General features: G+C 37.4%; 1 protein-coding gene across 1 annotated transcript in view; it reads left to right on the top strand.

Moving 5' to 3' along the window:
• The window catches only part of CUNH1orf87 (chromosome unknown C1orf87 homolog), an 89,286-nt gene that overhangs the window by 45,457 nt on the left and 20,976 nt on the right, over nucleotides 1–22,853 (top strand). Inside the window, 3 exon segments of the mRNA XM_004751684.1 lie at nucleotides 3,349–3,512; nucleotides 8,261–8,324; nucleotides 10,551–10,648. Coding sequence (XP_004751741.1) covers nucleotides 3,349–3,512; nucleotides 8,261–8,324; nucleotides 10,551–10,648 — 326 coding nt within the window.

The raw sequence follows: 22,853 nt of genomic DNA, 5'->3' as shown, positions 1-22,853 counted from the left end.
AAGATCCTCAGGAAATAGTAAGAAACAAAACAGACTTGAACCACATCTGATGGAACAGTCTAGCAGGGAAGTCAGACATGAAACAATAGCTAAAGAAATAAAAATGTGATTGCAACCTGAGGAAGACTTATTAAGGAAAAGAAGAAGGAATTATGAAAGAGCTGATCAAGCACAGGGTGCTAGAGAACCACTGAGGGCCAATTAGGAGCACCACTTCCAAGATCCTTATTCAGTGACAGCCTCTTCTTTTTTTTTTTTTTTTTTTTTTTTTTTTTTTTTTTTTTTTTTTTTAAAGATTTTATTTATTTACCTGACAGAGAGAAATCACAAGTAGATGGAGAGGCAGGCAGAGAGAGAGAGGGAAGCAGGCTCTCCGCCGAGCAGAGAGCCCGACGCGGGACCCGATCCCAGGACTCCGAGATCATGACCTGAGCCGAAGGCAGCGGCCTAACCCACTGAGCCACCCAGGCGCCCAACAGCCTCTTCTTTTTTTTAATTGTGTTATGTTAGTCCCCATAAAATACATCATTAGTTTTTGGTGTAGTGTTCCAAGATTCATTGTTTATGTACAACACCCAGTGCTCCATGCAATACATGCCCTCCTTAATACCCACCACCAGGTTCACCCATCCCCCTACTCTCCTCCTCTCTAAAATCCTGTTTGTTTCTCAGAATCCACAGTCTCTCATGGTTCATCTCCCCCTCCAATTTCCCCCAATTCACTTTTCCTAATGTCCTACATGTTATTCCTTATGTTCCTCAAGTAAGTGAAACCATATGATAATTGTCTTTCTCTGTTTGACTTATTTCACTGAGCATAATCTTCTCCAGCCCCACCCATGTTGATGCAAAAATTGGGTATTCATCCTTTCTGATGGCTGAGTAATATTCCATTGTACATACAGACCACATCTTCTTTATCCATTCTTCTGTTGAAGGGCATCTCAGCTCTTTCCACAGTTTAGCTATTGTGTCCATTGCTGCTATGAACATTGAAGTACATATGGCCCTCATTTTCACTACATCTGTATCATTGGGGCAAATACCCAGTAGTGCAACTGTTGGGTCATAGGATAACTCTATTTTTAATTTTTTGAGGAATCGCCACACTGTTTGCAAAAGTGACTTCACAACTTGCATTCCCACCAACAGTGTAAGAGGGATCCTCCTTCTCCACCACATCACCAACACTTTTTGTTTTTTACCTTGTCAATCTTTGCCATTCTAACTAGTATAAGGTGGTATCTCAATGTGGTTTTGATTTGAATTTCCCTGATAGCTAAGGCTCCACCCCCAAATTACTAGAACTAATATAGCAATTCAGTAATATGGCAGGATACAAAATCAAGGCACAGAAATCAATGTAACTGTAGAAAGAGAAATTGGAGAATCAATTCCATTTACAATAGCACAAAAAAAAACATAAGATATCTTGGAATAAACCTAAGCAAAGAAGTGAAGGATCTATATTCTAGGAACTACAAAACACTCATGAAAGAAGTTGAAGAAGACATAAAAAGATGTAAAAACATTCCATGCTCATGGATCAGAAAAATAAACATTGTTAAAATATCTATGCTGCCCAGAGCAATGTATAATTTCAATGCCATCTCAGTCAAAATACATTTTTCAAAGTGCTGGAACAAACAATCCTAAAATTTGTATGGAACAAGAAAAGACCCCAAATCACCAAGGAAATGTTGAAAAAGAAAAACAAAGCTGGGGGCATCACGCTTGATTTCAAGCTATATTATAAAGCTGTGATCTCCAAGATAGCATGGTACTGGCACAAAAACAGACACATAAGTCAATGGAACAGAATAGAGAGCCCAGATATGGACTCACAACTCAATGGTCAACTGATCTTCAACAAAGCAGAAAAAAATATCCAATGGAAAAAAGACAGTCTCTTCAACAAATGGTGCTGGGAAAAGTGGGCAGTTATATACAGAAGAATGAAACTTGAAAATTCTTTCACACCATACATAAAGATAAACTCAAAATGGATGAAGGACCTAAATGTGAGACAGGATCCATCAAAATCCTAGAGGAGAACATAGGCAGTAACCTCTTTGACATCAGCCACAGCAAATTCTTTCAAGACATGTCTCCAAAGACAAAGGAAACAAAAGTAAAAATGAATTTTGAGGTTTCATCAAGATCAAAAGCTTCTTCACAGCAAAGGAAACAGTCAACAAAACAAGAGGCAATCCACAGAATAGGAGAAGATATTTGCAAATGACATTATAGACAAAGGGCTGATATACAAGATCTATAAAGAACTTCACAAATTCAACACCAAAAAAACAGATAAACATTTCAAAAAATAGGCAGAAGACATGAATAGACACTTCTTCAATGAAGACATTCAAATAGCTAGCAGACACATGAAAAAATATTCATCATCATTCAATGATATTCTATTGGCACCTTGAAGTCATCCATGGTGGGAGTACTTACACCATGAAAATTAGTAATGCAATAAATTAGGGCATTATCTTTGAAAGCAGGTTATTAAGGTTTATTGACACATCACTGAAAAGAAGATGATTTACAGGAGTGGAGGCTTGGAGAAGTCACAGACTGTCCTTGTAGGGAAGTGGCACGTTATGTTGAGACAGTGGAAATTAGGAAAAGCTTCTCTGCCAAGAAGATAGCTGGATCCAGAAGGAGACATCACTTGAATGTTAAATGAGTAAACATCTCAAACTAGTTTCATAAAATAAATGACTATAATGCTTTATCACCTATCATGGGTTTTCACCTTTCATTTAAAGTTACAATAGTCAGTGAGATAAACAATCATAATTATTAGAAACATATGCAAAATCATTACTGCCAAAACTTTTCTGAGTTTTCCAGATACTAATTGCAGAGTCAAAGATAACATGGGAAGTTCACTTGATTCAAGATTTCCTTCTATAGAAGGAAATCCATGGTTACAGGGATCTGGCAGGATCCACTTTGCTTTGCCTGTGGCAAGGGACAGTTTGGAAATTTGAATTGCCATCAATAATTATATGGGCTTAAGAGAAGTAAGATCAAGCAGCTAAAGTAAACTACTGTGGTCACTTGTAATTTTTCTTCTCAACTTGGAAAAAAGTTTTGGTTTATGTTCTAGCCAAATTCATTGGTGCCTCCTTCAGTGGTCAGTAGAATAGAACAGATTGGAGATAATCTGTGAAATCTCCATGCAAAGACCCCATGATAAGGTTTCTGAAATCTAGAAGCTCTTATTGAGTGGGTTCTCTGGGTTCGTGGTGTATGTCAGAACTGAGAAATGTGGTATGGAAACACAGCAGCTTTGGGAGGTTCATGTGTCACAGACTTTCCCCTGCCCCTCCACAGAGTACTGCTCCTCCAGAGGCCAGCCCAAAGTCAGAAGTGGGCGAGAACCTACTGGAGATCCTGATGGCACTAAGGACAATCCATGGCAAACTCAACATAGAGGGCCTCAGTCTGAATTTCCAGAAGGAAGACTACTCTTTCTCTGGCTCCCTGCCCCCACCAAGGTAACCAAAATTAGAGTTCCAGTGTGTTCATCTCCAGAGCCCACCTCAGGATCTAGCAGAAAGCACAGCTATAATCTGTGTTCTGCCCGTGGATCACATTATACAATTGTTTGTTTTCTGTGCTTGAAATGAGAAAAACAAAAGGAGAAAGGAATTGTAGAATGTGCATAATTGGTCCAGGAATTACTTGGGCTGAGATATGTTCTATGTTAATAATAGAGAATATGACAACACTCAAATACTATTTCACAATGGAAAACAAACAATTTTTCCAAGGCCAAATGTTCATTTCTCACACGCTCTACCAGCTTCCAGTGACATCAGCATGTGGTATCCCATTCCTTAGGAACACTGAGTTTTTAGGAACTAATGTGATTTATCGCTGATAGAGATTAATGTGCTGTTTTGGAGAATTAACAGCGCAGATGTGTTTTATGGAAGAGGATACAGAACCACATAAACTCAAGTGTTGTCTTGAGCCAAAGAAACCCTAGTCATAAGGCTACCTTGAATACAGGCAAAATAATAATTACAATTATTACTACAATTCCATCAATAACAACTTATCACCTCCACTTTATTGAATTCTTACTAAGTAAGTGCCAAACCCTGCACTAAATGCTTTATTTACTCTCTCTCATTTAACATTTACAGATAACTATAAAATCCAGATGGATATTATAATACCAATTTAATGAAAAATACTGAGTCTCAGGGCAGCCAACGGAATCATCCAAGGGCCACAGCTAGCAAGTAGCAGAGCCAGGGTTCAAAGTACAGAAGAGTACTGGATATTGAAAGTCAGAATTTGAACTCTATTCACCAAAAGATATCTGGAACTATCCATTGAGTTAAGAATGTAAGACTTAGAATTCCAGAGGAGTAGAAGGGATTTACAATTTGGGTGGGGGGGGGGAGGATAACAAAGAATGTGCTAGAGAAAAGATTGGAAAATACCTTTCATCTAGTTAAACAGGAGTTAGAATGGAGGGGAATTAAGAGGAATACATGACATTTATTAAGGAAGCAAGGACACAGGATGCTGGAAGTAGATTCTTATTCCAGGACAGAAGCAGCTTTCTCTATGCTTTCATACAAAAACAAAGGTCATGATAGTGTGTACATAGTCTGTTATGTATGTGAAGATTACACATGCAAGCATGTTTCACTGGGGAGCACACTGCAGAAGTTTCCACACAACATAAATGGCTTTTATTATGTTCATAATATCAGTGGAAATAGAATAAGAAGCAGCAAATATTTGTTAGATTGGAAATTACGTGATACCATCAATGAAGCCTGTATGTTCTCAGGTGATATTAGTAGAATAACACATAAATAACTTGTAAAGCAAAATAAATTTGTTTAAACTCTTTTGAGTCTTCAGATTTTTCAGCTGGAAAAAAAAAAACTGGGTTCAAATATCTATTTCCTGTATCTGTTGTGAGGATTAAACAAGATAAGTGTGTGAAGGCACTTCCCACACTAATATAGGAGGCACTCAGTAAACACTAGTTTCTTTCTCTTCTAATAAAAAAAAAAATCAGTATTTGGTTAAATTATTACTCAAAACAGCCCAAGGAAGAAGGATATTTCCAGGGTCAAGTGATGGCCACATTGAGCACTGGCTATGAGAGCTGGCCCTGAAAGCTTAAATTTGTGGTTCATGTCCAAAGAAATGGGGCACATTTTCCTTGAAGCTGGTCTGTCTCTTTTGAGCCATCTGGCATCTCTTAAGACATCTGGAACTCACTCAGAGTATATTGCAGTCTGGGAGGCATGTAAAATAGAATTCTGTTTCCCCAGAACATGAGACAAATTGAGGCCCAAGGGACATTGGATACAAAAAGCAGCAGCAGCTGTACCCTCGCATTCATGTTCCTAGACATAGGACTTCAGGCTAGACTGGGAAAGGCTACGAGTTGGAAGGGCTTCTCTTTTTGAACAGCAATTTTTAATCTCCTTGGAGTGTAGGGAAAAGAATCACAGGATTCTTAAATTTCTCATGAAATCTACATTCCCTGTGCCCTTGCAGTGTGTGTGTGGCAGGGATACCACCCTTGCAGTCATTTCAGAGGGCTCACAGATCACCTGTAGCTTCTCAGATAAATAAATGTAGTCTTGAAGGATAATCTTGCATCTTGCCACTCAAATGAATGAAATTTTGCCATTCTCAAAGAATAGTCTAAAAACATGTCAAATATCTACCATCCCCATTCCGTTGACTCACACCTCCTGTTCCTCTAGTTCAACTTTGATGCAATGATGGCTTCTGGCAGGACTGCTGAGGCAACATAGATCCTCATCCAGTGTTCTGAGTACTCTTATAAGCCACTAAGGACAAGAGACTATTATGAACTCAGTTCCTGAGTTCTCCAGGAGCTCAGGGGAAAGGTGCCATTTTAAACATGACATAGTTCTGTATGACAAATGCAGTGACGGCAGTAACTTGGAACACAGAAAAAGAACAACAACATAGCCTGGCTCAAAACCCATCCAGAGGAGATGATGCAAATACTAAATCTTACGGGACAAGTGAATTTGGCAAAGAATTAGGAGGAAGGCAGAGACAATGATGGGAAAAGTATCCTAGGTAAAAAGAACAGTGTGAAATGGGACTGAAATAAGAGAGAGCACAACTAATTCAGGAAACTGGAAGTCATTCATATAGACAGAATATCGTGGGTGTGTGGTGGCTGGGGATGGTGGGAGATGCTGCCCAAGTTGATGTTAGAAAGGAAAGTTGGAGCCAATTTATGATGGGTCTTTCTAAGGAGCTGAACTTCGTCCTGAGGCCCAAAAGGATCATCACAGGATATTAAACAGTGAATGATATGATCAAATTTGAAATTTGTAAAAAGCACTCTAATGGAATATGAAGAATCAGAGGCAAAGAGACCCTCTGTACTTTAAATGTAGAAGGCTATTCCAATAATTCAAGCAAGAAATTAGGAGGTTTTAAATCAGGACGTTAACAGGAGAGATAGAGATATTAAGGAGGTAGGAAAGTATATCTTGGTGACTAACTAGATATGGGCCCTGAATTAGGAAGATCAAAATGATTCCCAGGGTTCTGGCCTTGGCAACTTGGTGAGTGGTGGTACCATTCTCTGTGATAGGAAACCAACAAGGAGTAGATTTAAAGGGATGGGGTATAGGATGAGGGGCTCAGTTTTAAACACTTTGTTCTTGGTTGAGACAGTAAAGCTAAATAATGATTTAAAGATCTTTAATATACAGGTCCTTTATAGATAGATATAGACAGATAGATAGATAGATAGATAGAGATATATCTTATATCTATCTATCTGTATATATAATATAAAGGTCTTTAATATAATGAAGCCATGGGAGTAGTTAGGGTTACCCAAGGACATAATGGAAAGTAGAGGAGGACACTTATTGTTAAGGAGTAGGTAGAAGAGAAGCCAACAAAGGAGACTAAAAATAATCACAACTGGCATGGGAGTGGTCAAGAAAGCCAAAAAAGAGATTTATAGAAGGATGGCATGATTAGTCATGTTATATGATGTGAAGAGACAATCTATAATTAGGACTGAAGGGTACTCATGCAATTTCAAACCATGGAAGTTACCAGTGACTTGGCAAATACAGTTAAAGTACAGTGATGGGGTAAAATGCAAATGGAGCTTTAAGTGGGAAGAGAGGAAGTTGAGAGAGCATCTGTGCACCACTCTTTCAAGGAGCATTTTGGGGAAATGAATATTTATTTCACATGTCATTTTCTAAATAACATAGACATTTTATTTACATTTGATTAAAAAACATTTCCTTACTAAACAGAAGAAACTACACATAATGAAATGTTTTCTTTTTGAACAAGGGTCATCATTATGAATATTCAAGCTTTAAGCAATTTTAGTAATAATCCTGAATAACACTAAGTTGCCAGGATTCTGGTAGATGTTTTTTTGCTCCTTTATAACTGTCAGCTCTTAGCAGCCATCAATCAATCTGCTTCTAGGAACCCTGATGTACTATTTCTAATCTGCTGTTCATTTTAGCCTAGAGCAAAACTCAATGTTGCCAGAAGTAAATGAACTGTTTTTAGAATAACCTCTTACACTGATGTTTAAAAATACATTAATAGGCTATAACTATGAGGATAATTCAATTTTTATTTAAGGAGTAAAATGGCATAATGTGACTAATTTCTACCTCTCTAAATTTATTTTTGCCACCCTCTGCCCATACACACTCTAGTCTTTACTGTCTTCAACTCATTCATTCACTTCCTTGTTCATCTATGTATTTGTTTGTTCAATAATTATTGGCATTTTATTTTTCAATGTGGTGCTAAACAAATGGCCATTGAAAAATGAATAAAACACAACTGCAGGCCTCACTAAGCCAGTGTCTTTTAAAGAAACTCTAGTGACCACATCATTATAAAAGGGTATAAAATTATAGTAGAATGGATAATGTCAAAATATATGCGGTTTCTAAAAAGTACCATACTCTATCTCATCCATTAATCACACATGGTTTTCTTCTGCCTGGAATTTTCCCTGACCCCTTACTCTTCTGTAAACTAACTCGTTGTTTTGCTTTGTTTTGTTTTGTTTTTCTGTTCCAAACTGATCTTCTTTCCTCTGTTAAGCATCCCTGACAGGACTTCTCCATACCTAGGAAGTAACATGTACAAGTATTGAACCTAGATGTATTGTTTGTTTCCTTCCATAAAGATAAACAAAGATTAGTTTTTATGTCACTGTTTTACGGTTTAGGTTCTATTATTATTCTGCTATGTTCCGACCAACAGATCAGGAGATGAGTGCCACTGAAGAGACAGTTTGTTATACACAGCTTCCAAGGCAAGGGAGCATGGCACACCCACACCAGCAGGGTTGGTCAGGCGGCAGGCAGAGGGGATGAAGGGAAAATGTGGACAGGAGCCCTTATCGTGGAATAGGAGAGGCAGGGTGAGCCAGTTTAGGATTGGCTAGTTTGAGCGACAACATGGATGGAACTAGAGCGTATCATGCTTAGTGAAATAAATCAAGTGGAGAAAGACAACTGTCATATGATCTCCCTGATATGAGGAAGTGGTGATGCAACATGGGGGCTTAAGTGGGTACGAGAAGAATCAATGAAACAAGATGGGATTGGGAGGGAGACAAACCATAAGTGACTCTTAATCTCACAAAACAAACTGAGGGTTGCTGGGGGGAGGGGGGTTGGGAGAAGGGGGTGGGGTTATGGACATTGGGGAGGGTATGTGCTTTGGTGAGTGCTGTGAAGTGTGTAAACCTGGTGATTCACAGACCTGTACCCCTGGGGATAAAAATATATGTTTATAAAAAATAAAAAAAAATTTAAAAAAAAAAAAGATTGGCTAGTTTGAATAATTTCAGTGATCCCTGAGGCATAGGGGTTGTCCCTATTTGCCTAGTACTTGACCCTGGGGTGATAAGGGTAGGGAAATAGTGGCCCCAGTGTGAGAGCCCCCCACCCCCCATAAAAGAAGAGGTTGCTTTGCATATGAAAGAAAAACACACTTTCAAGCCTGTCCTTTACCCTTGCTAGGAACTGGTTAGCCTTGAGAGGGGCAATCACTCCAGGGTCAGCACAGCCCTGATGTCAAATCATTAGAGTAAAAAAACATGCATAATACAGTCACTGTACTGAACCTCCTCTCAGAGTAATAACAGTAGCTACAGTTGAGATCAAGCACAAATTAGACATCTCTTTCTTTGCCCTTTCCTTCCTTCCTCCTCCCACCCTTTCCTTCTTCCTTCCCTTCCTTTCTTCTTTCCTTCTTTCTATCCCTTCTTCCCTTCTTTCTCCTTTTCTTGTTTTCTCTCTCTCCCTTCTCTCCTCTCCTCTCCTCTTCTCCCTCTTTCCTCTCTTGCCTTTCTTCATCTCTTCATTTCAACAAATATTAATCAAATGCATACTAAAAGCAAGGCATTATTCTAACTGTTTATTTTCTCATGTAACCCTCACAGAACCGTAGGAATTAGAAAATACTAGTCTTGTTCTGTAGATGAAACACTGGGCACAGAAAGGTCACACAAATCACAGGCAGCAGATCTTGTGTCCAAAATAACTCCTGTTTCATTCCAAAGTCTATGTTTAAACATTATGCTAGGGGTGCCTAGGTAGCTCAGTCAGTTAAGTGTCCACCTCTTGATTTTGGCTCAGGTCATGATCTCAGAGCTATGAGATCAAGCCCCACATGGGGAACCACACTGAATGTGGAGCCTGCTTAAGATTCCCTCTCTCCCTTTCCCTCCCCACTTCTCTACTTCCTCTGCCTCTCCAACCCCCACATGCCCATGCACTCTTTCTCTTTGTCTCTCTCTCTCTCTCTCTCCATACACACACACACACACACACACACACACACACACATATGCTAAGCACACAATATATGCTACCATACCCCTAAAGTCTGACATGTCACCCATCCACCAAACTGAGAAATGATTTGTCAGCTAGACTCAGAAAATATTAAGTACCTGGGAAACTACAGTGACTTATCCAACAAAAATTTACTGGGCATCTGGTTTCTAGACTAAGTTCCATCATTTATGAACTGTGTAACATCAGGGAAGTGACTTAATCTTTTTAAGTATTGGTTTTGCCATGTATGAAATGCAGATAACAATACTAGCTGTGCTAATATATCAAGCTTGTTTTATAAACCAAAGGAGATACACAAAAATATTTTACACTTTACCTGTATATTAAGTACATATAATTTCTAGGCCTTGACCACCCATTTCATTGCTGGCAAAAAAAAAAAATATTTTGAGAATATAGTTATCTTTTATTAAGACATATCAAAGAGAATAGCAAAAATGTGGCTGGCAAAAATTTAAGATCAGCATTTCAAAGTTCAATGGCTTCTGAGTAATGAACTGCACCTCTGCATCAATCAAATAAAAATTTGCTAATTTTATTTTAATTTTTTACATTTTAATTCCAGCATAGTTAACATACAGTGCTGTATTAGATAAAATTTAAATCTTAATTTCATTATAATGAAACTCCAAATCCTTTCTTACTTTGCAGGTCAGGACTATATATGGAAAACATGGATTATATCTAACTTTGAGGCTCCTGGAGACACTGCTAAATCATCAAGCTCTGGGTTACCATGGTGAAATAAAGTAAGTTGATTTTTTATTCTCATAGTCCTCTATTAGGATACCAAACACTGAGATCTGTTTTTAGAAGCTTCATGTGTGAAGCAATCAATTTCTATTTTTAAAAATATTTATTTATTTATTTTAGAGAGAGAGCACATGTGCGTGGGGAAGGGGCAAAGGGAGAGGAAGAGAGAATCTCAAGCAGACTTCCCACTAAGCATGGAGCCTGATGCAGGGCTTGATCTCATGACCCTGAGATCATGACCTCAGCTGAAATCAAGAGTTGGATGATCAACGAACAGAGCCACCCAGATGCCCCTGAAGTAATTTCATTAATTGAAAATACTTAAGAAATGTTTGCTTAAATTAAGACAGCCTTCTTGGTCATCAAAATACAAAGCAGAAAACTTTGAATTCCAACCATTATAGACTATCAAGAGTCAGATTTACCATTTCATCTGAAATAACTTAAAAATAGGACAAAATATATGAAGCAATGGTTTTTCAGATGTTTATACCAAGCAGCACAAAACCGTGATTCCCTAAAGAAAGAAAAATAAATGAGGCAAGCTAAGCTTATGGAACAAGAAGAGGAAATCCAGACCCCAGAATTCTTCTTCCACTAAAGAGATGGCATTTGGAGTTATAGAAGGCCAAGAAGGCTAGAATGCACAGTACAGAGAAGTGGAGAAGAGAGATCCCCCAGAGAGTTCTCTCTGGAGATTTCTAAAGAGTTGCTCTTGAGTACTGGCTAATGTATCCATTTGAGGAAACTACCCATGGCCCTGGGGTGAGGAGGAAAAAGAACAAAAGAAAGAGACAGAAAAAATTTTAGGTCTTGCACAAGGGTTGAGAATAGTTCAGGTCAACTTAAAATAGACTGTTATAAATATAAGCTGTTATATATAAGCCTCATGGTGACCACAAAGCAAAAAGCTATAGAAGATACACAAAAGATAATGAGAAAGAAATCTAAACATATCACTAAAGAATCATCAAATCACAAAGGAGGAGACCAAGAGATAAAGGAACAGAGGAACTACAAAACAACCAGAAAGCAATGAACAAAATGGCAGTAAGTACATACCCATCTATAATTACTTTAAATGTAAATGGACTAAATTCTACAATCAAAAGATACAGAGTGACTGAATGGATAAGAAAGAAACAAGATGCATTTATATGCTGCCTATAAAAGACTCAAATCAGACATAAGGATAACACACAGACTGAAAGTGAAGGAATAGAAAAAGATATTCTATGCAAATGGAAACCAAAAGAACGCCAGGGGAGCTATAATTACATCAGACAAAATAGACTTTAAAACAAAGATAAAATGGAGATGAGAGTGTTCATAACCATCAGAGCTATACTACAAATATTAAAAGACCTCAGGCAGAGGAAAAAGATAATTTTAGATCTACACCAAAACACTGAAAAGTACTAGAAATAGTAATATATGGATGAATAAAAAGTATATTTCTCATTAAAAAAAACTCTTTAAAAGAAAATTTACTATTTAAAGCAAAAATATTAACAATGAACTATGGGATTCAGAATATAAGTGCAACATTTGACAATAACATACACAGCTGCAAGGGGGAAAAAAAGATGTACTTGATAAGGTTCTTATATGTATTATAATTTTGTTTGAAAGAAGAATATAATAAGTTAAAATGCTAATTAAAAAGATAAAAAGGATACACATGCATACTTAAATAATAAAATATTAAAAAGAGGAAAATGAAACAAGAAACAAATAAGATAAATAGGAAATAAATATCAAGGTATTAGATTTAAACCCAACCATATCAAGAATTATATTAAGTATTAATGATCCAAATGTACCAATAAAAAGTCTGTGATGTTCAGATTTCATATAAAAAGCAAGATTTAACTAAATGCTGTCTACAACCAACACATTTAAAATAAAAGACATACTAAAAGTAAAAATATGGAAATGATACACCATGTTAACTCTAATGAAATGAAAGTCACCTTGGTTACATTAACGTCAAATAAAATGCATTCCAAAGCAAGGGATACCAAAAAGTCGATTCATCAAGAGAACATAACAAACCTAAATGTTCATGTCCTTAATAATATAGCTTTAATTTACATAAAGAGAAAACATAAAACTTAAAGGAGAAACAGACAAATTTACAATTACAATTGGAGAATATAATATCTCTTTGTCAGTAATTGATAATAAGCAGTAATAAAATTAAAAAATGGACAAATGATCAAATAACTTGATCAATCAAGTAGCAATTACAGAATACTCCATATAATAGCAGAATACAGATTCTTTTTCATCATACATGAAATATTTAAAAAATTAAATCATATTCTGAGCCATAAAACAAGTCTCAGTAAGTTTAAAATGATGAAATCATATAAAATATGTTCTCTGATCACAACAGAATTAAAGTAGAAATTAAAAGCAACAAACAAAAATCCTGGAAATCTCCAAACATTATGAAACTAAACAACACACTTCTAAATAACCTATGGTAAGAAAGAAAAAGGAAATTAGAAAACATTTTGAACTGAATTAAAATGAAAACACAACATACCTGTAATTTTTAGCTGTTCTCTTTTTCTCACATTTCCTATTCAATCCATCAAAAATTAATTAGGGAAGCAACTCGATCTTCATAATACCCCCAGAATCTGGTCACTTCTCACCACCTCTATTGTTAATTAACTACATTTCATTCAAGCTACCATTGTATGTCTCCTGGATTAGTATAATAGCCTCCTAACTGAACTAGATTTCTCCCTTGTTCCTAGTTTATACTCAGTACAGTAGCTACAGTGATTTGTTAAAACCTAAAACAGTTTATGTCATTGTTTTGCATGGAACTGTAAGAGAATCTTATTTCACTAAGAGGAGGAAAAAAAGAAAAAAAAAAAAACCCAAGTCCTTATAAAGAGTGCTACCTGATTTGCTCCCCGATTACTTCTCTAGCTCCTTCTACAACTACCTTTGCCCATTCTGTTCCAGTTACCCTGTAATCCTTGTCCTTCTGACACGTACCATGCATATAACCACCTTAGCAACTAACCTCTGAATACTTCCTCTACTTAAAACACTTGTTTACCCAGATATCTACATGTTAACTCGATCATCTTCTTTATTTTTTACTCAAATATCACCTTGTCCACCTAGTCCATAGCCTACACTAACCACCCTAGTTAAAGTTGTAGTCTCTCAGCCCCTCTTCCTCTTACCCTGCTTTCCTTCTGCTTTCTTCAACACACTTCTAATGTATTCGGTGATTTGCTGATATATGATGTTTATTGTTATCTGTTGATCTCTGATAGACTATAAGCTATACTGCCAGGGGTCAGGAAGATTATTTGTTTTGCTCACTGATGTATCCTAAGCGTCTAGAGCATGGCCTCTTAGAATTCAATTCGCACATATTAGAATTCAATAAATATCTGTGAAAGTGAACTGAACAAGGGAAGGGGTAGAATGTCAAGATACTCTCAGGGATGCCTAGTCAGACACAAATTCTGACTAGTCCCTCTCGTGGCCAAATTGAAGAAGGCCGTTCCTAAAGACCTCATCAAAATCAGGTTCCTTGTGCTATCTTCTTAGCACTCAGCTATTTTCTTTCTTAAAACTTATCTTTATTTGTAATTACATATTTATTTATGCGATTTGATACTTTAACGTCTAGGTAGGTATCCCCATGCTGGCAGGGAACATGACTGTTTCCTTCACATTATATCCTCAGCATCTTGTAGGCCAATACTTGGCACATGATAGTCACACAGTAAATATTTGATTAATTCATTTATTAATTTATTTAACAAATACTTATTGAGCTGCTACTGTATACCAAGCACTACTCTAATCACTGGGGACACAGATATGAATGCAATAGTCTCCTCTCTTGTGAATCTTGTATTCTAATGGGGAAGAGAAACAGTAAAGAAGCTGGAATATGTGACATATATTACATGATGATTAGAGCAATACAGAAAAGCAAAGAAGGGTAAAGGTTACAGCAAACATCAACTGATAAATAAATGATGGAAGGAGACTGAACCTAGCCAATGAATTTCCACCAGGCCAGCTTCAGGACATGGGGGTTTCCCTCATCTAAAACCTTGGAGGTGGCTGAGTAGCAGGGAGGAAGGTGGTTAAGCAAAAAAAGCAGAAAAGTGGGCTAAGAGCCAAGTAAAAACCAATCATCTAAAATTGGGAGTCCCAAAATACCCCCCAAAAATGGAGAAAAGCAAGTATCAGCACTCACATTATACCTGCTACATAGTATACTTGATTAAAAGATAGGGTCCAGAACCAAGATTCCAGGAAACAAATATATGAGAATAAAGGGATTGGGGAGCAAATGAGGTTAGGCTACATATATCAATATTGTCAGTTTCCCGCTATTTTATGTGCATATCAGAGAAGCACACTGGTTTCCTTATTCACCTGTCTTTGACCTTTGAATGTTCAAGGACATCAAACCATGAGAACTAGTAAAGAATTGCATTTATAAGTGATAAACCTGTTTCATCCTTAAACAGTCCTTGGCTAAAGCTTCTTCTGTTGAATTAAATCCATTCTGTTAAGGGTTTTGTATGCAAACCTATATCCTTAAGAGATTAAAGATGCAATTTAGACACACATTTTAGGAGCTGAATGCACGAATCATTATTTTAGTACATATTGTCCATTAATCTGCTGTTCAATTGGGAACCCATTTGGAATGTGGCTGCTTGCTAATTAGCAGGATTCTAGTGCTGAGCTGCTTCCTGATTAAATGTCCTTTAGAATCAATAAAACATCAGGAGGGATTATGGTGATGTGGGATTAGCCCCATCTAACCAAATAAAATGAGTTGTGTTCCCTTCTTAAACTGTCACGTTGCAAGAGCTGATGAGAGGAGCAATTTCACGAACGATGTTACAAAGTTGTTGTTTTTTGTGTTGTTGTTGTTGTTTTTTAAACTGAGATTTTGTTTTTTGCCATTTGCCTACCAATTAGCAGAGACATTAGTGAATGTCTGCTAGGGTAAGGCGATTTTGAGAAAGACTTGATTACGATTTCAAATCTCTACTCTGAATCACCCTTATGTAAAATGAGTTCAGGTTGTGTTGGATGGAAATTATTATCCTCATTCTTGGCCAGGAACACGTAAGTCAGAATTAGCATTTAATGTTTCTGTGTGACTTTGCAATAAATGGTAATTAAGGAGGGCAGAGAGAGAACAGGAGGCAAACTAATACCCTAAAATTGTATTGGCAAAATTAAATGCTTCAAACCCAGTTTAAAACACAGGCACACAAGCCAAATTGTGTTGGGGGAGGGGATAAATAATGAAGCTGCTCTGGAAGCTGCATAAATAGAATGCAGCAATTGACACAGCCACAAGTAGGACTTATCATACACATCTGGTCCATTATGAAGAGTGCAATTAGGTTGAAAAGGACCGGTTTGATAATCCCAGGAACAACCAGAGGATTTTAGGAGATAAAGCAAACATGAGGTGTCCGATTCAGCAATTACTTGTAAATGGGAATAGGAAAATTGGTAGATAGTGAGCAATTAGAGAAATGTTATGGATCTGCCCATCAGCTGGGTCTTGGGAACTGGACCTGGCTCTTAAGAGTTCACTAATTTCGTCTTCTTTTGCAGAAGTCCATATCCATATGGGGTCTGAATAATAATAATAATGATATTATTATTATTATTATTATTATTATTGAGTCAACATTTATATACTGGTAACTATATTATAGGCAATATTCTAAGTGTTTTATAAATATTACCTCTTTTAATCCTTGTAAATGCTCCATGAGGTAGGTACTACTATTTTTCAAAAGAGGAAACTAGGGCACAGAGAGGGTAAAACCAATAGGTAACTGATTAATGAATTCATCAATCAGTCTGAGTCAAAAGCAGGTTCTCTAGCTTCAGAGTCTTCACTCTCAATACACCATATAGACTCTCCTGCAAGTCCTAGGAAACTCAGACGCTTCTAGGACACTGACTAAGCATAAGGGCTTTAGGCAAACCCACTGAGTTCCGTGGCTGGCTCCATTCTTGGGCTTGGTACTGAGCAGTCTGGATTTGAGGAGCTCAGTATCTTCAGTCCTCTCCCCTAAGACCCAGGAGAGGTGTGAGATACAGATACAAAAGCAAGGAGGCTCTTAAGTTCCAGGGTGAGTCATGATCCAAAGAAGCCCAGGGCCCAGCCCAGGAGGCAACTTCCCCTCACTGGTGGAGCACCTCCCCTAGCCCTTCAGCCACTTACGTTGGGGAAAAGCAGCTTTAGTCCTGGAATCATATGGATCTAAATAGAAAACCTTGCTCTGAAATGCTCTAGTTTGGGAAAGTTGGGCAGGTAACTAATTTCTCTTAACCTTAATTTTCTCATCTGTCAAATGGAAACAAAAATTATTTTGATGGATTTAAGAGTTTATTCCCTTATGAATCAAGGAAGTGTTGTGCTTCTCACAGTTAACTGGAAGGCAAAAAGAATACAATGCAGGGCCCTCCATCAAGAAGGTGAACACAAAGGAAGATGGTGGAGAGGAATGAGCGTCCCAGTGGCTGAGTTAAATGACATAACAAAAATAACCTCCTGACTTGACGCTGTAAGGGACTGATTCACGTGGCACCTTATATGCGCCAGGCATGGGACTAAATGCTTTACATGGCTTATCTCATTTTACTCCTAATAGCCCCATGAGTTATGTTTTTATATCCACTTCACAGATGATCAAACTGAGATTCAGAGACCTTAAGTAAATTGTCCCAAAAGCTGGGCTTCATTGAATCTTTATTTCTGTTATGGGCTGAATTGCATCTCCCCAAATTCATAAACTGAAACCCTAACCTCCAGTAACTTACCCTATGACCCTGTTTGGAGATAAAGTCTTTAAAGAGGCTATTGAGTTAAATAAAATGAAGCTATGAGGGTGAGCCTTAATCCAGTCTGACGGGTATCCTTACAAGAAGAGGAAATTTGGAAATAGAAACCCCAAATATGGGTTAACACAGAGAAAAGACCATGTGAGGACACAGTGAGAAAGTGGCCATCTACAAGCCAATGACAGAGCCTCAGAATAAGTCGAACTTCCTGATACCTTGATCTTGGACTTCCAGCTTTCCAAGCCATAGAAAATAAATTTCTATTGTTTAACTTCCAGTCTATGGTATTCTGGTACAATAGCCTACCTGCCTCCTCCTTCTAGAATATTCTGTACTCTCTCAGCTGGAGGAGAATATTACAAGATCCTTAAGGGAATGGCATGATAATTAAATGCTTCAAACCATGGTATTTAAACTATGATTCTAGCAGTCTGAACAAGCTGGCACCTCAGTGCTATTTTACACTACATTTCAACTGAGCTTGGGGAGACCTGTAGGGACTAACCAGGTAAGAGAAGGAGAAGAGTGTCTCAGAGGGAAAAAGAAGCAAGCAAAAGTATTGTGGATTTGGAGAACTAGGACTATTATTATGGCAGCAGCATTCATTTCATAAGCTGGAGAAATGTAATGGGCTTAGGAAGTAAGCACTGACATACTTTTGGTTTAAGCCTTTATGAAACTCATAAAGAAACAGGTCACCTGTAATTAATTTAATCAAGATTACCAGGATGTTTCTATGAAATAGGCCACCTTTTGTATGTTTGGTATGTTTAGGCTTTTGTTCCATGTTATTTTGATATATAAGACTTACTATATAAAATTACTTATTGTATAAAATGTCATCCACATACTGTATAAAATATTAGCCATTTAATAATCCATAATTAAAATTTCAATGAATAAATAAAGAGGCAAAAACTTCACCAGTAGCCAAAACTAATAAGCACTCTAGTGCCAAAATCTAGAAGGAATCTCACTAACTATAAATAAATGGAATCTGGGAAAATCAGTGAGTTGGCATTCATCCTTGGCCCTGTCTACCTGTGAGAAGTACAACTGACAGAAGATCTCTCATTCTTTCACCAGACTTCCCCTTGATTTGGAGGCCCCAAGTCTTTTTTTTTTTTTTTTTTTTTTTTTATCCCCAGGGGTACAGGTCTGTGAATCACCAGGTTTACACACTTCACAGCACTCACCAAAACACATACCCTCCCCAATGTCCATAATACCACCCCCTTCTCCCAAACCCCCTCCCCCCAGCAACCCTCAGTTTGTTTTGTGAGATTAAGAGTCACTTATGGTTTGTCTCCCTCCCAATCCCATCTTGTTTCATTGATTCTTCTCGTACCCACTTAAGCCCCCATGTTGCATCACCACTTCCTCATATCAGGGAGATCATATGATAGTTGTCTTTCTCTGCTTGACTTATTTCGCTAAGCATGATACGCTCTAGTTCCATCCATGTTGTCGCAAATGGCAAGATTTCATTTCTTTTGATGGCTGCATAGTATTCCATTGTGTATATATACCACATCTTCTTGATCCATTCATCTGTTGATGGACATCTAGGTTCTTTCCATAGTTTGGCTATTGTGGACATTGCTGCTATAAACATTCGAGTACACATGCCCCTTTGGATCACTACGTTTGTATCTTTAGGGTAAATACCCAATAGTGCAATTGCTGGGTCATAGGGCAGTTCTATTTTCAACATTTTGAGGAACCTCCATGCTGTTTTCCAGAGAGGAGGCCCCAAGTCTTGACCCACTAAAAAATAACACAAGCACCACTTTCTGTAGCTGCAAGAGTATTGTTAGCCTGTGTCCGTACCCACCCAAGGGTACATACGCATACGCTTAGCCACATACTGCTTTTCTGTACCAATGCAGAAAGCACAACTTCAGAGAATGACAATGCAAAAGTTTGGGGTGGGGAAGGAGGGCAGGGGCAAACCTGGCTGTGATGTCTGCATTTGATGAGGCATAATTCCTGCCAATAAAGTCATGTGGGTTGGAGCAGAGAGAGGCAGATCCCTGGTAGTCATATATGCAAAGTATATTGATAATGACATACATGCTAATTTCATGTCTAATACTCAACCCACCTGAGCTGGTCCCAACCAAGGGCCACCAGGTGTCAGTGAGGGTTGGCACTCACTCTGTGACTGTAGGACTAAATAAGCAGCGAATAGGACCAAGGAAAATCTATGCAACTGATCTGTTGAGTTGTGCAGAATGTGAAGAGTTCCTCATTTGACAGTGAATATAGAGAACTCCAAATATGAGATCTAATTTTAAAAATAATGCAGAATACAGAGAAGAAATGAGAATCCTGCAGATTCCAAATAGCAGCAAATTCTTGAAAATGATTACTCTAAAAACTAGGAAATGTTTAGAAAACCATTAATGTTCTCTATAGGCTGTATGGAGCCATGTCCTCTATTGAAACCAACTGGAAAGTAATAAGCATAATAAACTACTAAAATGAAATTTAGAAAGCACTAAAGTGAACAGAAGAAACTGAAGGAACTTGGTAAACATGGACAGTTTCAAGGAGCGGAAGCTTTTATAATCCAAATTAAGTGATAATCAGGAGTGTAACTATATGTGCTGATATATGTCCACTAGACTAAATGGGATCCCTTGTCTATACTGCATCATTATGTTGTACACCAGAAACTAATATAATGTTACATATAAATTAGATCTCAATAAAAAATTATGAGACAATCAAGGAAATCTGATCATTGCTAGATAGTTGATGATATTAAGTTATTTGTATTACATTTTTAGGTCAACAAACTTTTTCTATAAAGGACCTGATAGTAACTCTTTGGGTTTTGTGAGTCTACAGTCTATTTCCACTACTCAACTGTGTCAGTGTAGCTTGAAAGCAGCCACAAACAATGTATAACAAATGGCTGTGGTTATTTTCCAATAAAATATTAATTAATTGATTTTCTTGAGAAAGAGAAAGCAAGCATGATTGGCCAAGGGAGTGCAAAGGAGGAGGAAGAGAGAGAATCTTAAGCAGACTCCATGATGAGTGTGGAACCCAACGTGGACCTCAATCTCACAACCCTGAGATATTGACCTGAGCAAAAACTTAGAGTTGGATGCTCATCCAACTGAGCAACCCAGTCACCCTCCAATAAAATACTATTTACTAAAATAAAAGAGGTAACCAGGGATCAAAAAAAAAGTAAAAGTGATACTAGGTAAAATCTATTAAGAATATCAAACTTGAAAGTTTTCCACAAAATTTAGAAACAAAAAACAGAGAAGAAAATGAGAGAAGATAGTAGACATAGAAGAGAAAAAATAGAAATTGAACCTAAGAGGCCTTGGCATTGTGGAAGAAGAAACTAGAAAAATGGAACAAGAACTAGCAACAAAACCTACAACTGAAAAAAAAAACTTTGCAGAGATGGGAAAAAAGAAAAAAACCTCTGTGTACAGATCAAAAGGACTCAGTATGACTAAGATAAATGAAGGGAAAAATACATCCATGTCTATCCTAACAAAAGTTTTGTGTTTACAGAGACAAGAAAATTACTTAAGGAGGCAGACCAAAACCAAAATAAAACTAAACCAAAGCAAAGGAAGGAAAACATTAATTTTAAATGAACCCAAATCAGATTGACCTCAAACTTCTGCAATAAAGAATACCAGAAGACACTGGAGCTGTGTTCAGGAGAAAAAAAATGTAACTGAAATAAAATTATATTACATTCACGTGTAAGGCTATATAATTCAATGGTTGAGCATGCAAGATTTGGAGTCAAACGGCCAGAGTTTAAATTCTGGCTACCTCATTGAAAACGTGGGTCCTTGGGCAACTCTTTTACACGTTTCATAGGATGGCTATCTCAATTAAATGAGATAATGCACACAAAGTACTCAGAATACTTACTAAAGGCCATTTTAACTTAATAACCTAGTGGAATTTAGAATTTGAGCTCAGATTTGCCTGAATATAAAATCAGGCTCATAGACCTTGTCCTCCAGTCCTGAACTCTCTGACTCTGCATTGGAAGTTTGGCACCTGCTTCTGTGATTAGATTTATAGTGCCTGTTATGGTAACTGGAACCCATTATCCCATTTATTTATTTATTTATTTATTTTGCTCATTAATCTGTGTATTTGTTTATTTCCTTCTCATTCTTATTATTCTTTTTGTTTTGTTTTGTTTTGTTTAAATTTTTTCAATTTATTTATTTTCAGAAAAACAGTATTCATTATTTTTTCACCACACCCAGTGCTCCATGCAATCCGTGCCCTCTATAATACCCACCATTCTCCCATTTAAATTGTCAATGGCTCTTTGAAGTTCCTAGGGTAATGTAAAGAATACAGAAGCAAGAAAAATTTAATTAGAAGGGTCTCAAGGATTTCATTGATCACATAAATCCTATACACTTGAATCAGGCAGTGTCCAGTCTCAATACTTAATAAACTTTTCTCACAGTCTCCTCCCCCTACTATCAGCACTATTCAAGAAGGGGCAGAAGAGTTTCTGGTGCTGTTGGTCCAGATGACTTGTCCCATATTTGATAACTCCTAACAGCTCTGAAAAAACAAAGGTTATGCAATATGGAAACATCGATGATCTAGATTTTTATTGTCACATTGTTGTGGCTGTTTTCCTAAGGGTCAGAAGATGCTGTAGGCCTAAACCTGGCCCTCCTAGGAGGACAGAATTGCAGCAAGCATCGAAGTCAGGAGTTGCTTCCCTTGTAGCTCACTTCAGATCTGTGCTAATATCAGACCTTTGTATGATCATTGATATTTCCCAACAGTGCTGCTTTTCCAACATTCTTTCCCTGTGTATCCCTTCAGCAGCTGATAGAGTCATCATCTTATCAGGCTTATGATTTCTGCATACCTCCACCTTATCTATTCTTGTGCCCAAACTGAAATGAATCTCCAGAGGCCAGATTTCCATACCAAAAAAAAGAACTACTCTGACTTGAAATGTCATGTATGGGAAAAGTCCTATGAGGTATAAGCAAAACAATGAATCGTTTTTATTTAAAGAGTAAAATCACATGATATTAAAACTCTTCTAGAAAATCCAGGGCTTCTATATCTCACAACTTGGGCTTTATATTTCCTTAACTACTGATGGGCAAGGAGGAGATAACAATTCTTACCAGTCGCAGTTTGGTGGCTAGCAACAGAAACTGCCTTTTGTTAAGCTAAATAAAAAGAAATATTTTGAAAAGATATGGAGTTATACACAAAACTGGGGGAAAATAAAACTTTGGGAGGAACCAGAGCCAAAAGTTAATGAGAGATACAGAGACAGGGAATGGGAGAGAAGGAGGAAGG

This window comes from Mustela putorius, unplaced genomic scaffold (assembly GCF_011764305.1).
Source record: "Mustela putorius furo isolate JIRA1106 unplaced genomic scaffold, ASM1176430v1.1 tig00003853_pilon_pilon_pilon, whole genome shotgun sequence".
NCBI classification, from domain to species: Eukaryota; Metazoa; Chordata; class Mammalia; order Carnivora; family Mustelidae; genus Mustela; species Mustela putorius.
The sequence above is the reverse complement of the archived record's forward strand: the minus strand, read 5'-3'. Positions and strand labels throughout refer to the sequence as shown.